The sequence below is a fragment of the Pagrus pagrus genome (genome assembly GCF_965226575.1).
Source record: "Pagrus pagrus genome assembly, chromosome: 3".
In the NCBI taxonomy this organism is placed as follows: domain Eukaryota; kingdom Metazoa; phylum Chordata; class Actinopteri; order Spariformes; family Sparidae; genus Pagrus; species Pagrus pagrus.
The window spans coordinates 4,260,008-4,276,687 of NC_140187.1; the positions used below are offsets into that span (position 1 = coordinate 4,260,008).

At 41.0% G+C, this 16,680-nt stretch overlaps 1 protein-coding gene and 2 long non-coding RNA genes across 10 annotated transcripts in view; 2 read left to right on the forward strand and 1 right to left on the reverse strand.

Moving 5' to 3' along the window:
* Positions 1 to 1,233: 1,233 nt before the first annotated feature.
* Positions 1,234 to 12,178, forward strand: LOC311254210. The gene is made up of 3 exons (XR_014622220.1): positions 1,234 to 1,332; positions 4,067 to 4,196; positions 12,100 to 12,178. It is a non-coding gene; the product is annotated as an uncharacterized lncRNA (long non-coding RNA).
* LOC311254208 (glutamate receptor-interacting protein 2-like) overlaps positions 6,317 to 16,680 on the reverse strand; it is a 280,081-nt gene continuing 269,717 nt past the window's right edge. For 7 of the 8 annotated variants that reach the window (XM_084347848.1, XM_084347844.1, XM_084347842.1 and 4 more), the window contains exons 23-25: positions 16,467 to 16,675; positions 14,463 to 14,609; positions 6,317 to 12,252 (exon numbers count right to left, since the gene is read on the reverse strand). In XM_084347848.1, the coding sequence (XP_084203974.1) occupies positions 12,094 to 12,252; positions 14,463 to 14,609; positions 16,467 to 16,675 (515 nt within the window). In that variant the 3' untranslated portion in view covers positions 6,317 to 12,093. Of the gene's footprint in view, positions 12,278 to 14,462; positions 14,610 to 16,466; positions 16,676 to 16,680 lie in introns of all 8 variants that reach the window. The other variant, XM_084347846.1, reaches the window with a different exon arrangement.
* Positions 12,202 to 16,503, forward strand: LOC311254209. The gene is made up of 3 exons (XR_014622219.1): positions 12,202 to 12,292; positions 14,469 to 14,629; positions 16,412 to 16,503. It is a non-coding gene; the product is annotated as an uncharacterized lncRNA (long non-coding RNA).

A 16,680-nucleotide genomic window follows, 5' to 3' on the forward strand; every position in this document is an offset into this window, starting at 1 on the left:
CATGCTCACACAGGGGGGGCTGCATTCCTGCACATTCACTGCTGCCAGTAGTACTTAAATATGTGTAAGTCAAAAGGGCTGAAAACTGCTCTGTGGCATTTACAATAGCAGTAACTGTAACCTTGAGTCATCAATATATCCTGTCATCTGGTACCTGATTATATTGAGAACTCTGCTGTTGCTTTGTCTCATTATCAGTGTTGCATAAAGTACCCAAAAGTCATTAAAATATCACTTTGGTAAAAGTGAAAGTCACTCATACAAAAAAGTCTTTAAGTATCCAATACTAACTGTACTTAAAGGAGCACTATGTCGTTTTGAGGAAGACATTTTAATCTTGAAAGATCTTTGTTGACTGATTTTTTTCATGTCAATATAAACAAACTCTTTGTTTTCATGACTGAATTAACAAACTGACTGTGAAGGTCAGCAAATTCATACTGTTTTTTTTGTTTATATGTGGCGGACTCTGCCACCTTTCTAGCTTCAAACAGTGGTCCGGACCTTATTTTTCCTCTGAGAACAGCCCGGCCAATTATTACATCTGCTATTCAGCATTTTTTTTTTGTTTATCGGAATCAGTGTTTTATTTTTTATCTGATAGCTGCCACAGTAAATTAATAAAAAAAAACAAAAAACATTTTTATTCATTTACAAGACATCTTACAAGACAGTGCAAAATGTGAAACCAATGGATATTTAAAGGAGACATTGGGACATTTTCCAGTCGTGTTTGTGGCAACAAAACCTGATATTTGTGACGAGATGTTGGGACAATTTTCTGCTGTATTTGTGGTGATAAAACCAGATACTTCAAACGATATGATGAATATCGTTTGGCGAATATAGAATATAGAGCATAGGACAGCATTGTCATGACATAAAAACTGGAAACTGACGTTGGGTTGACTTCACAGGAACTGTTTATCTGTGAGGCATTTTATAAAGAGCTAGCCACTTAGTATAAACTGCAGTTGAGGCTACTTTTATGTCTTTTCTTGATCATTAAACTGTTAGAAAAAACGTTATAGAGCCTCCACTGTAACAAACAAAGCTTTTATCGACATATGAGGCTGCATGCTTTGGTATGTGTTGTGGATCTCACTCTTCCTGTGGACCCGTTGTGTGTCTGATGAGGTGCAGCTGGGTTGCTGTGGTTCGGTTGAGTGATTGCCCAGGTGGTTACTGGCAGGTGATCGTTTCTTTCATGGTAGCCTTTGTGGATAAAAAGCAGGCTGCCACCAGGCTCACCTTTTCTTGATAACTGTGTTATCTATGTATTTAATACTGTAAAGCTGTAAAGTTCCCGTTACAGCCCTGGGAACTGTTGGGGTGAGTTACTTCTTTTTCACCCCTTTAAGAAATGTATTTTGAAATAAAAGTTAAGGGCTTGTGTCGGCTTCATGGTGGCACTACAACCCACGGAAAGTGAGCCAAGTCAATCCGACCTATGCTTACCTAACCAAACAAAAATGCACCAAAACAGAAATCACTTACCTAATCTCCTAACCACTAAAAACAGGAGAAAAACAGTACAAACAGCCCCCGGCCCCTCCCAAATTAAGCTGCACATTCTGAAATAATGGCAGTAAGCAGCTCTGTGAAGCGGCTTCAGTTTATGGAATATTTTGACCCAAACATCCATTTCACAACCAAGTAATAAAGGCTCAGACATGCGGTGATTAATAGAAGCTGGGTACTGAACACAGCTAATTTTCCCAGACTGTAATTTTCCCTCACTAGCTGCAGTTACATGGGCCTTTTTTTTCTTAAATCAACTGACTCAATGAAAGTGTTTACATGAAGCCTACACAAAATACTAATTTAAAATCTCCTGTTTATGTCTGAAAGTAAGTAATCAGTAAAGACAGAAATCTCTTTAAGGCACAGATCCAGTCACGAGTCTTTGATCCTTATTTTGACTTGATTTATAGTTTTTGCCCAGAAAAGGTAGAACACAAATACCACCGAGATTATTGTGATTATTGCTCCCATGTGACCGAACAAAAGGCCCCCAGCTTCCTCAGGAACATAGAGGATGTTGGTGGCTTGGACCTCCTGTTAATAAAACGAATGTTAATTTTTGCTGTTGCCACAGTCCGGGCTTTAAATAACTGGCACTCCAGAGAAAGAAACACAACGCTGACATTTCCATTCTCTGCCTGCCAGCTCCGAGAATAGACTTTGCTGCTGAGAATTTCTTTTCCCATTTCATCTTCATGACAGTTTTTTGGCTTTCGCACAAAGCCAAGAGCAAAAACAAATCTGCATGTTTTGAAGATCAGGGTTTCATGGTACTTTCGCCTTTTGTTCTACAGTTAAAAATAGAAATAGGAAATGGAAGGACAAAGCAAGTGAGGACTGATGTGAAAATCAAATGTGACCAGTTTTGATCCCAGGATGTTGTGGTAACGTGGTGCAGGCCACAGGGACACCATCGCTGCACTTTTCCCATTTGTTTTTGCAGATTTTTCCCATATTTATTCCCATTTGGCACATCCAGTTCCCTCCAAACAGAAGTCCAGTCACTGTTTCCCTGTGAAGGGCCGCATGAAGTCACGTTCCACCTCTTTCACACAAGATTTTTAATACTTGCCAGCTGTGAACTTCACCTGAGCATAATACACATGGGAGGTTTGCACTATCCAGCCTCCATTATTATATGCACCAGTCAACCAGTAGGACTCACTGGTGTATTTGCCACCTAAGCCGAGAACTGCTGATCATTTCCAGCTCACACGTGCACTACAGATACTGTGTATCTGAATAACTTTGACAATTAACATGAATTAATTAGCTTTGCTTTAGTTTACTTCACCTTTTCAATTGATATGATGAACTTTTTAGCAAACAGCTGCTTCTGTAAACATCTGTAAACAAGTTTCTGTCCACCAGATGAATGTCAGACCAATATTCACACAGTGTTATCTCTGTTTTTGGTCTCGACCAGCTACTGAGGGAATTAGGCCTACCCATCTCCTTAATTGCCAAACTAACACTCCACTGTGTTCACCAACTACAGTGTAGTTGCCATGTGGTGCTGTGAGGTGGGTTTTTAGAGCTTTGGCGCTGAAAACAGCTGCTACCTATAGCTGAAAACGACATTGTGAGAGTGAACCAAAACAGTGAAGGGGCCAAACGGCTAACCATTGAGATGAAACTCGCTATGTAATGGTATGAAGCTTTGTAAAACTGAGGGAGGCTGCAGGTTCAGGTAACGACTCTCTGTAGGTTCACTTCTAAGAATCGAGCATCTGTGGGACATGCTGGAGCAAGTCCAATCCAAGGAGGCCCCACAGTGGATTAGACCTGGCTGTGACAGGGGCGTTGGTGTCCGGTGGTCTCTGGCACCATTGGCGTCACATCCTTTGAGTCCTGTGGGCTTCAAGGAGGGGCCGCCGTTGGACTTGTTCTGGCATGTCCCACAGATGCTTGATTGGATTGGGATCTGGGGAGTTTGGTTGCCAGCTCGAGGCCTTGAGCTGTTGTCCTGTTATTTGGGCCATTCCTGAGTTGTTGTGGTGTGGAAGGGCACAACATGACATGAGGGGGTGTACCTGGTCTGCAGCGGTGTTGGTTGGTGGGGTCGTGTAAAGTGGCATCCACATGAAAGCCAGGACCCAAGATTTCCCAGCAGAGCATCGCTTCACCTGTGAGTCCTTTAAATGCTGCGGCTGATCAGTGTATATGATGCAGAAGTGAAACATTTTTAAGTCTGATCTAAATTGTTTTCTCTTCTGTGTTTATGACTTGAGAACTGGTGGGAAAAAAAGTTTTTTTTCCACCAGTGAAAATGAAAAATTCATGAGAATATTTTTGTGTGTGTGAAACATTTTTTCAGGAAAAAGATGTTTTTCTAACACACAATAGCTGCATCTTGTGTTTGTGCATGTAAATATTAAAACTCTCCTGGAAGTCTATTCAGAACATGAGGTAGTGGTGCACTTCAGCCTCTTGTGGTCAAAATGAGCCTTACAAAAATAAAAATTAAATTCTTCTGCCAAAACTTGAGTGATACGACCTCAGTGTCAAAAGTTAATTTCTCATTTTGCTTTGTCTCGTCCAGGTTTTTGAGCTCCTCATGAAGACACAGTGCCTTGGACTTTGAATCCTGAGTTCTCTCCTTGTGAAGAAGATGGCAGGCCACAGTCTGAACCATCGTCCCTCTAGTCCGAGGAGGAAACTCGCCCTTTGTGGTAGGACTCTGCCACACATCTTATTTGTAAAGTCTTAATAAGAATATGTGTGACGTGCATATATTTAACTGAAGTAAGAGTACCTCAGCTGTTCTCATTAGAGGTGTGGACATTTCTCGATTATAAGATGCATCGCGATGCCGACATGGAAGATTCTGCATCGATGCAGAGACAGGGAGAGTCTGCAGCTTATGTTGATTGTTCATTGTCCGGCCTCAGCTAGACAGTAAAGTAACATGCTTTTAAACTGACATCTCAGGGCACATGTCGGATTTTATGAACTTGCTGGGAAGCTCGAACTGGAAGAGACCCACGCTGAAACTCTTGTGATGGGCTGTTGTCCAGTGACTTAACTCGTATCACTGCTACTTTAATTGACACCTGGTTTGTTGTCTCTGTCTCGACTCATTCAGTATAAGCTTGATTCTGGCAGCTAAGATAAAAAAAATCATGTGATAGTGGAAGTCTGCTGTTGGATGTGGTTTGTCCAGTCTCTGTAGGCTTTAGCTGGTCTTCAGGGCTTTACCCAGCTTTAGTATGTTTCCAGCACTGCTGCTAGAAGTGGAAAATCTAAAGGTTTAACTTGTTTGCATGTACGTTGGTATAACTATTAGGATCCTGCGTGCGTACTTGTGTGAGCTTTTGAGTGTACATGTGCATTTAGTGGGCTCTGGGAATGTAACTACTTTTCCATGTGTTGCCGCTGCGCCTTTCTAAGTCTGTGTGCATGAATTTTCTGCGCACTGTGTGTGTTGGACCTGTTATGTAAGAGTAGACTCTTGGGGATAATTAAGTCAGCAGAAGCAGAATGTACAGTACATTATACACGCACAGAATGAATCATGTTATTTAGCAGAGTGGGAGAAAAAAAATCACGTGTACACACAGACAGGAAAATACATACACAGAGGCTCAAGTGCTCGCACACAAATACGCCCTTTTCCACATAAACACATGTAAACATACACACTTTGAATAAGATGGCATATCATGTGACTGTTTATGCCTTTTTTGTTGTATCATGGGAAAGGAACCAGACAGGAAACTAGGTTTTGCTTCAGTAAATGTTCCTGAATCCTGGATGTAAAACTGGTGGATACATTGTGCATTTCAGGGAGGCTGTGGCTCAGGAGGTAAAGCATGTGGTCCACTTAACAGACGGTTGTTAGTTTGAACGGTGTGTGAGTGGATGTGTGAACAGCTGAGCATCGGAGAGATATCGTGGGAGGCTTTGAAGCACTGCATCGCACCTTTGTAATTAGTTTATGAATGTGTGTATCCAACCCTGTTTACCATCTATTAGAAAGTGTGATTGACAGTCTATCCTGCAGCAGCTTAATCAGTCACACACATGACTGGAGTGGGCACTGAATAATTTGGTTTTCATTTAATGTCCAGTGTGCAGGGTTTAGTTGGATTCAGGAAAATCTATTGGCAGATATGGAATATAATAATCATAATGATATTTTTCATTTGTCAGCTGAAACTAACAGACAACACGGTAGTAAGGATTTCCTACTTGTAAACTCTGGGTACATCCATCTACCCCATTGTCTGGGGTTAGGCGAGTGAATTGAATATTTAGATACCAAGCATAAAAGCGGCATAAAATAAAATGTATAATGCTGTCTGGTCCCTCCTGTGTTGTTTCCCCCCTCTGTTTCATTTATATGCAAGGAGGCTGCAATGCTCAGGGTCCACTTGTGTGCACCTCTGCCAAAAAATCAGCATTTTTTATTTTTACAGTCAGACAAGTGTTTTGTGTCGTGCACCTGGAATGCTTTGGTTAGCTTACCTCCAACTTTGACTAGAAAGCAGCATTAGATCATTGTGTTTTCGTTACCTTGGGATGAGCGGGTCTTCTTCTCTGGAGTCCGCCATGTTGCACCGCCATGTTTTTACAGTAGCCCAGAACAGACAAACCAAACACTGAATCTAGAGAGGGCCGTTTTTCATTGTTCTCACGTGTAGTGGCGACCATAGGGGAGGGTAAGGCCAGGCGAGGCATTTTTCTGGCTGCAATCTGCAACCTCGCCGATAGATGTCACTAAATCACACTTACTGATCCTTTACAGTTCACAAAGACCGACAAAAAATAACAACAGACCAGTCACCAAACATAAAATTAGACATTTTATTTTTCTTTTGATCTTTTCTCATGTCCTTCTTGAAAAGAGAAGTATAGCAGTACACTCTTTGTTTCATAGAAAATGAATAAAACAAAACGACAACAACAACAAAGTTATACATTTTATTTTCCCTTTCATAACTTTTGTTTTGTATTTTCTCCCATGTTTTGGAAGAGTAATATTGTCATAGAAAAATACTATATTACATAGAATAGAACTTTACACAATTTGAAAAAGAAAAAAAAGAAAAAAGAAAATTACACAATATCAACATACATTATTAACGGCCCAATCCGGAATCGCAATAAGCTTCGATGCTTCTTGTGTAAAGATTTAATGTTAAAATAAAGTCGGAAAAATAAATACAAATGTTACAGGCCTGTATGGATCCAATAACTTTCATGGGATAAAATTCTCATGTGATTTATAAGAAATGTGAAGCAAAGATTGTAGATAAATTTCCTAGTTTTGAAAATTGGAACAAGATATTATTTTCCCGTGCGTAGAGGGTTTATTCCAGTGAGGATGGGCTGAGCTTCTTGCCAGTATGCTAAGCTAATGGCTAACTGACCAGATATTAAATTAACTGTAGTCTTCTGGGCAGAAAGCTACTCTGTTAGCTTAGCGGAGACAGTACAGATACCCTCCTAGAACTCAACTCAGGTTGTGAACAGTATGACTGTTTTCCAGCAGAGTGTGTAGTTCACTGTAGTTTTCTGGGCAGTTGGCTAACGTTAATAGTTAAGCTGGGGAACCACAGTTTTCTGGTCGCAAACTAGTGGTTAGCTTATTACTCTGGCTGGCTAACTGGAGTTTTATGGGCAGAAATATTTTTTTAGCTGAGCAAATATTGTAAAACCAATCTATTCAACCATAGTTGCAGATCGGAAGATGTTCGCACCAGAATGGTTAGTTGATTAGACATCATAGTTAGCTAGTTAACCGCTAATACGTAGCTAACCATTATCAACTATTACCCGGAGTTGTCTGGCCAGTCGGCTTACAGTTCTTAGAAAACATGCAAAATCAATCAGAGCCAGTCCAATACAGATGTCACGTTTGAGTTGTTAGGCTACGCACAGTGGTGTACAGCCACGCTGGACTGTCAGCTTTTGCAACTGTTAGCTAACAGCAGCTCCAATATGTCTACTGCAGGGCAAATAAATGCATGGCAATGAAAGTCTTCACTCACCTCAATCGGAACAAACAGAAAAATGCGATTTTACCAAAGCAGAAGCAGAGATCTCTTTTTTTATCATCAATTTAAAACAATGAATGATTGCCGACTTCACGATGCAAAATAGCTACTCGTGCGGTAGAAACCCCAGCATGTGGTCCATTCCCAACCAGAACTTATCACAGTAGCAGCTAACCTCCTGCCAAAGCTCTCAACTTAACTCATTCCACCTCCACAGCCTGGTTTGAGCATTCTCATGGTCAAAAAACTCATTTCTAGTGTTATGACAAACTATAAAATCACAACACATTTTGTGAGAGTGTGCGTGTGAAGGGGGCACACGGGAATGGAAGCCACGTGAATGTGCCATCCTGCAGACGATGATGTAATAAATGTCAGCTTATATAATAACATATGAAATGTAATGGCATCATTTAATGGGGTCAGGGGAATTGAAAACAGGCCAGTGTAATAAAACGCAGGCATGAAGTCATCAAACTGACATTGCAACATTTCTCCCCCTAATGTTTCTGTACATTAGTACCTTAATCATTTGTAAGTTTGGTTTAGAAGTATTGCAATATCAGTCCTACATTGTCACAGTAATTTGAAGTTTTGTCATTTTAACACTTTTAATTTGTTACATTTATTATATTATACAAGTAGGAGGAATTATGTCACTTTACAGACTTCAGTCATCCATGGGACGTTTGTTACGGTTCCGGATTGGGCTTAAAACCGACCTTTGACCCAGAAATGCATAGGGAGTATGGATGACCACACATACGTACATACATACATACATACATAAAAACCAACAGAACAATTTGGAAGGCTTTTCTCAGCATTTTGTCATTTTTTGTTGCTTTACAAAACTTTTTTTTTTCGTTGTTTTTTTTTTGGCCACTTGACATTGCGTAAAAAACACTCAGACAAGTTTGTTCTGTTGTACATGAAAATACTTACAGTGCATGGTATTCAACAGTGTGCTTCTTTTTTTTTGTAGTTAGTGCTTGGAGATAAGTAAATGTCCCTTTTTTTTCTCGGTATGTATGAAAAAGTTTGTCTTCCTCCCGGCTCGCTCGCGAAAACTTGAGTTTTATACTGTTTTTCGGTCTCGTCGGGGTTTCAACGGCCCACAGCCCCGTAAAAATATCACCACTGTACAATGAAATGTACACCACCTGGTTCTCTCTCTCTGTGACACACACACACACACACACACACACACACACACACACACACACACACACACACACACACACACACACACACACACACACACACACACACACACACGTGCTGAAAAGTTCATACATGCTCAAATGGAAAAATACTGACATCCGTGGATACGAACATGTAAACACATGTGACACACAGAAACCTCGACACACACGGAGGCACGCATACCGATACAGACGTATACACACGTTTCTTACTCTCTCTCACACACACACACACACACACAGACTAACACACACATGAGTGTTCTCCAAGGGGGCAGCTGGATAACTGACTGTATTATGTAACAACGTGAGGAAAGAGGGAGAGACATACAGTGTGAAAGAGAGAGAGAGAACAGAGGTTGTGATTGTTCCTGTCGAAAATTATTCCAATCCTTCAGAGGACAAAGGCTATTTTCTGTCCTCTCTCTCTCTCACACACACACACACACACTCTCATGCATTTTTCCTGCAAGTCCGTGTGTTGTGAACTCACACACACACAACGTATTATTAAGTATCTCTATTGTGCTTACATACATGCAGGAGCACATATATAAAAATGTAACCTTCCAAGTTTTTATACTGTTTCTCTCTGTCTCTCACACACACACACACACACACACAGTAGGAGGGGGAGCGACAGCCAGTCTCGTTTTATGTTAATCCACAAATAATTGGGGAGTGTTTTTGGCAGAAATTAGAGAAAATAAGGGAAAATTGTAAAAACAGGAGGTGAAGGAAGTGGAAAGAAATCTTTGCCGTGACCAAACAGACCAAAAATAAAGAGGTGAGGAGAGGTGGGAGGGTTAAGAAAAGTTATTAAATGAGAGGTTCAAATTTCTTCATGCTTGTTTTACTACAATACCCACATGCTAGAGTTGCATGGTAGGTGGAGGTACTTTGGGTGCACGTCCACAGCTTGGATTTGCATGAAATTCTCCTGGTTAAGGAGTGCAAAAGATTGGAAAGATGTTTGTTTTAATTCAACGGTTGCATCGATGCATGTCGGTACGAACATCGCAGATACTCACAGTAACTTTTGAATTTTCTGTCAATTTTGGATGACTTTAGCAGCTGTGTTTCGTTTTATTTCCAACCGCACTGATGAAGCGTTATGAATTCGCTACAGCTCTAATTAGCACCTCTGACCGACTTCATCTCCAAAGCAAAAGCAGCCAGGGCTCATGGGTATTGTAGTATTATGCCCAACTGATGGACAAAAAGGTTTACGCAGTTTCAGCTAGCCAAATCTAGTGGGCTACAGCATGTATACACCCTTTCAGACACGCCCAACAAAGATAGAAAGGTACATGCATATCATAAACACAGACGTAGGAATACAGGCCTAGCCAAACACGCAGAAACGTGAACAAACACGTAATGACACACACATATAAACCCCTTTGTTTTATGTCTTTAAGTTGTCTTTGCATGCTGGCCCCGTCCTGTAACAGTGTCTGAATGTGTGTGGTCTTCAGCATCCTGATCAGCTCGATGTCCATGTTTGCAGATGATGCTGTTAGCTTTGTTTAAGATCTTTGAGCCACAAAACGGTTCCCTCTACAAAGCCAAAGAGCAGTTACATTTCACTGTTCACCGTCTGAACTGGAGACATCATTTGAAGGTGCTATGTGGAGCATTTTAAACATCAGTTATCAAAATAGGTTTCATAGCTTGTTAATAATGAGAGTGGTGGCGATGCTTACTAGAAGCTATTCGGAAACAGTGGTGCTGTTCATGCTTGGAGTTTTGTTGTACTGCCTGTGAACCCCGGTTCTTCCTATAGCAAAGAGATTGTGACATTTTTGTTGGAACTGCTGTTTACACTGATGTACTAAATCTCGACATAGGCATGGTATATATCACCTTTGTCTGTTTAGTGTGAAGAAAAATACATGTTTGATGAATATGTTCCCATTAGCCTTGAATTTCTTCTACCATCTGTTTTCACCAGCCTATAAACATCAGCTGTTTGTTGTTGAAGAACACTGCGTGGCTTGATGCTGCTAAAAGTTGACAGGCTCTTTTATAAATGGGAAAGTGGTAATGAAATTATCCTAAGTGCTACTGAAAGCACCTTTAATAGCATGAATGGGTGCCATTTTCGATTATGCTTTACCTCGACCCTAATCACGAGCTCTGCTATTTAAAATGCATGCACAGCAGCGACTGCTATTTGACTTTGTAACCCAGCCAATGAGCCGAGGTGAGATGAACCCAGTGCTCTCAGATAACTGTAGTGACAGATTGGGCAATGTAGAAGGGCAACTCTCCCAACAGTTGCCAAAAAAAACAGAAGAGAAACAGAAAAGGGTCAAAGATCTCTAATAATGTTGCAGGACGATGTTCTTCTGATGGCAACACAGTTTCTTCCGGGGCATCTCACAGCTTCCCAATCGTGTTGCAGCAAAAGTTGTTTTTTAATTCCATTTAAGATGTTTCATCTGTAGAGGAAAGAAACTTTCTTGTCCCTTTGATGACTAGATTAACTGAAACAGTTTGGCAGTTGTGATGTGATCATTGTCTTGTTATAATGGCACAAATTTAGTTTTTTTTCTAATATCACTGTGCAGAAATATCCAGTATAGAAGTCGACCTTTCCAAAACTTGTTCAAAATTGCAATGGAGCAGCAGTATGTCAGCAGCACTTTTAGCAGCAATGTGGACTTCTACAGTGGCTACATCGATAGAGACCATCTTCTCAATCATGATCATCTGCCTTCACTTTCTTATTTACCTTTCTTACAGCAAACTGAGCGAGGCAGTTTCTCTCTTTCATCAACACAGTTTCATTTGAAATTTCCTAAAATAACAATATTGTATAATAAGGCAGATCCCTCTGGTACCGTTGGCACTAGAAATTTCTATAAACCTGTGGTCTGGCGTTAAAAAACAGCTGAAATTACCTCAACCCCCGAATTGCAGGTTTTTATTCATTTGTTTTGAGTGAAAACATGATGAAGAGAGTCAGAATAATTCTAAATGGCTGGTTAAGGTGCCAAGTTAGTGGTTGTTTCTGTTGGAATAACACTGAGAACTCCAAGTCAGCCTTCAGGAGTGTGTCTCTGGTGGTTTTTCAGCACTGTGCTGTGCTTCCAGAGAGGAATATACTGTATGACAGCAGTTCCACCTAGTGTGAATGGGAGGGGGGGCGATTGTGTGAGCATGCAAGTGTGAGTGTATATATGTACGAGTCTGTTTAAGTAGAATTATTGCACGCCGGTGGAGTGTGTGTTAGTGTTTGGGCCAGTTCCTGTAGATATAACTTTACACTTCATCACCAGTTCTATGTCTCCTGCCTGAGTGTGACTGCTAATGTGTGCGTCTAGAGATTCATCAGTCTGTCTTTTTTGTGTGTCTGTGTGTTACAGGTCTAGCGGATGGTCCAAAGTGTTGTTATTGTCCTCTGTGTCATCGTTGGCCAGCGGGTTGCGGCTGATGACCAGCTCCAGTCTGTCTCCGGCCTCTGTGATCAGAGGCACCGCCAGGCAGCAGTCAAAGTCCCGCGTCCTCACGTGGTTCACCTGGACAGAGAGACGCAGACAATGGCTGTTCCAGTAAATGGTATTGTTGGTTCATTAGCTAGCTAAGATTGACTGAGACTAGCTTTTGCTTAAAGGGACACTTCACCCCCAAATCAAAAATTGGTACTTTTTAAACAGTCATGCCATCTTTCCATCTTTCCATGTACACGTAATGGTGTAAGTCGCTGTGTTTTGGAGGTGCACGCAGGCCCTGAGGAGCAAGTAAGCCATTTCTTTTCCTGATGATCCACTTTCTGAGTCTAATCTAAACTGTTTACTCTCCTGTGTTTTTGACTTGAGAACTGGTGGAAAAAAAGTTTTTGCCAGGAAAATCTTTCCAAGTTCCTTAATTTTTGTTTCCATCCATGAAAACACATGGGGAAGAAAAAAATCAAGCATTTTTTTTCATGTGTGAAGTTGGATGAGTATTGAAAACACTTATTTTCCTTACAACATTTCACTCAGTTTCACACATGGCGAAAAAAAAAATCTCCTAAAAAAATGTTTTCACTCGGTTCTCAAAAAACGTGTTTTCAGAGATGGAAAAAAAAATTAAGGAACTTACAAAGATTTTCCTCGCAAAACGTTTTTCCCCCACCAGTTCTCAAGTCATAAACACCGGAGAGAAAACAGTTTAGATCAGACTTAGAAAATGGATCCGGTCAGGATTTTTGTTTTCTGCGGATCCACTTTCTAAGTCTGATGTAAATTGTTTTCTCTGCAGTGTTTATGACTTGAGAAAAGTTTTTAATCTTTCCAAGTTCCTTAATTTTTGTTTCCATCCCCCTTTCATGGGGAGAAAAAAATTCAGGATATATATATTTTTTTTTTTCATGTGTGAAACCAAGTTAAGTTGGATGAGTATTAAAAAAGAAAACATGATACTTAAATTTTTAAAATATTTTTCTTAAAAAAAAAAAAAAAAAATCCTAAAAATGTTTTCAATCGATTCTCACCAAAAAAAAAAAAAAGATTTTTCAGAGACGGAAAAAAAAATGAAGGAACTTAGAAAGATTTTCCCCCACCAGTTCTCAAGTCATAAAACACAGGAGAGAAAACAGATCAGACTTAGAAAGTGGATCCGCAGAAAACAAAAATCCTGACCGGATCCATTTTCTAAGTCTGATGTAAATTGTTTTCTCTCCAGTGTTCATGACTTGAGAACTGGTGCGGGGAAAAACCCAGGATAATCTTTCTAAGTTCCCTATTTTTGTTTCCATCTATGAAAACACATGGGGAAGAAAAAATTCTGGAGAATTTTTTTTTCATGTGTGAAACTGAGTTAAGTTAAGTTTTGCCTTACAAAATTTTTTTTTCTCGATTAAAAATTTCACTCAGTTTCACACATGGCAAAAAAAAATTCTCCAAAAATGTTTTGGAGAATTTTGGGTTTTCACAGACGGTAAAAAAGAAAAAAAGGAACTGTTTTTCCCCCACCGGTTCTCAAGTCATAAACACAGGAGAGAAAACAATTTACATCAGACTTAGAAAGTGGATCCCCAGAAAAAAGTCCTTACTCGCCCCTCAGGGCCTCCGTAGAGATGTCTTCCTTCTCTTGACTATATGCAACTTGGCTTGTGGTAAAGCCCCCAAAAATACATTTGAAAGATTTTTAAGCAATGTCTCTTTTCCAGTAATCATGACCTAGTTACTCAAGATAATCTATTTTCTTACTGTATCACAGCGCTGAAGGAGGCATTCATTGTATCTAATCAAAGACGAGCCTCTCGTCCATGAGTAGATTCATGCTTCCTTCTACACGTTGATACGTTTGGTAGGTCTCTTGACTAAACTGCTGTTTAGTTTTGTATTGTTTGACACATTGAACAGCACAATCCGAGTGAAGTGTCATACATTCAAAATGAGTCAGACGTCTCCACTGCCGGCAGCTCACACCATAACATCACTACAGGGAGGAGGAAAAATGTTGTTTTGACTTTGGAGTGAACGAGCTCCTTAAGGCTACAGGACAAACAGTGACTACATTCAGAAATGGTGAATTTGAGCTTCAGTTTGAGGGTGTTCACATCCACATTATGTTAACCACGCAGGAGCTGTAGGCCTTTATATACACGCTGTTTAATGTCAAGGGTCAGAATTTAAAGGTCATTAACTTTACCTGTGAGAAACAAGCAACTGGTATTTGCAGCATGTTGTGTAGAGATGGATGTTAAAACCCTCAAACATTAACAGGCTTCCTTTATCATTACCTGCAGGATCCTGTCGTAGGGTCTGAGACCGGCTCGGTCAGCTGGGCCGTCGGGTCTGATCATGTTGACGTAAACTCCCTTCTCTAAGAAGCCGTCCGACACACTGAAGCCGAAGTCGTCGATCTCCGGGTCCTTGATCACCGTAACCTACAGAAGACAACGCAGATGTAAGTTGGTCCAAATTTAAACATGAACAGGAAGTATTAATCTAAAAGCCCCATATGCTTCAAAATAGTCAGTTCAGGTTGTCTCCACAGGCCCTGAGGCAACAAGCCGAACACAAAGAGTTATCACTGCTGACAGTGTCACGTTATCTAATGGCTGCTGTTAAAGGTTGCAGCTGAACAGACCACAAAGACGACAGCGTAGAAGGAAATGATTGGTCTGCGTTCCTAATCTGTGGGAGACAAACGAGACGACCAGTCTATCGCCACAGTAATTCTGGTTGAACTGTCTCAACATATCCTACAAGAAGAAGTTGAGGCGTTTAACATGCTGAGCTGGCTAAAATGGCCACTGATTCATCACAAAAAGCTGCAGGTGATGATTGTTGGCTTGTTGTGTCAGGGCCCCTGCCTCTACTGTACACAGCAGGACATACTGTACCCGTGCTGCATGCTCTACTGAAGCATGATTGAACACAGGATAAATGCAGGATGGAAGATTTTACAACTGGTAATGCAGGCCAGATGTTTAGCTGAGAACTGTGGGGTAACAAAAACAAAACAAAAAACCCCCAGAAAAGGCAGCATTACATGATGTATGAATATTGTACGATCTCTTAATGAGCCACTATTTAGAGGCTGTTAAATTCTGGCTGATGACCAATGAGCCCATCAGAGTTTAACGTATTTTTCGTCCACGTGGATGATGAATGCATTTCCCATCCCGGCCCCGGGCTGTACAAGTTTGAGCAGCACCCTGCATGAAGTCATTACTGTAAATTTACTGGGGGGTGAAAAACATCTAACCGCCAGCATAATAGTTGCCCGAGGGAGTCGTGCGGCTATACTGTACATTCTATACGGTCTTACATAACACGCTGCGCCGTAAACGTTCTCAGACTCATAAAAAGGTCACTTTAATGTCTTTTTAAACTTGAGCCAGCTCAAACTTGTTAATAAGTAGAAATGCCTTTTCACAGAGGACATTTCGACACGTGACTGCGTGAAAAGCTCCAAATCAAAACAAATGAATGTTGGCTGGATTCCAATTCGCAGCTTCAGTTTCAAGGTCTTTGTACTGTGCAATGCAGGCTCGCTGTTAAACTGGGAACAGTGCCATTAGTTATTAGTTATTAACTATCTAACACCGATGCTTTTGTTACTGTTACAGGTCGAAATGTCTGCTCTGAAGCTGAAAAACAGTTTGTTTCCCTCAGTTGACACTTGTTTTGTCCTGTTTTTTTGTTCTTCAGTGGAAAAGAATACGATGCGCATTCATTCCCAGGTCAAATGACTCTGCAAACTCATCTTCTGGCAATGGAAAAGGAGTCATTTGCCTATTTTTTAGCATGTTATCCTCATTTTAAAAAACCTGCAAATACGCATGCTGTAAGACTTTTGGTGTGAGAATGATACGAGGGAACGCTGACCCTGAACTCCTGACAGAGAGCTGGACAGTCTCTGACAGCAGACTGAGCTCGAAGAAACACATTGAAATCTTTGGAGATTCAGTTATTCACCGTCTCACAGGGAGGTAGATGAAAAAGATTAGAGCCATAATCATCTGTGCATTATGTATGAAACTAGCAGCGGGAAGCGATTGATGTGGCTCAGCTAGGCTAGCTGTTTCCATTCCACATGCTGAGCAAAGTAAATCTCCTCCTGGCTCCAGCTACATAAAACTAGTATCAGTCTTCTCAAGTCTATTTCTCACTAGATGATGTAAAACAATACTCTCACTAACTGTTTGCCCTCGACTCATTCCCTCAACATTTCATCTTCTAGCCCAGAACAGGAGCCACATCGCGACAGAGACTTCAGACATCAGGTGTGAACTCACCTTGTGCAGCTCCAGAGGCGTCGGCGACAGAATCCCCTGCATCTCCTCTTTAATCCGACGAGACTCCCACGTCCTCTCCGACACTCTCAACGAGGCCTTGGGCTTGGGCTCGTGGTGCAGGAGAGGGGACTGGTTGTCTTGGTGGAATTGGGCTCCTGGGTGCAGGTGGGCCTCATGGTTGTAGTGGGCCTCCTGGTGCAGGAGGGCATCTGGG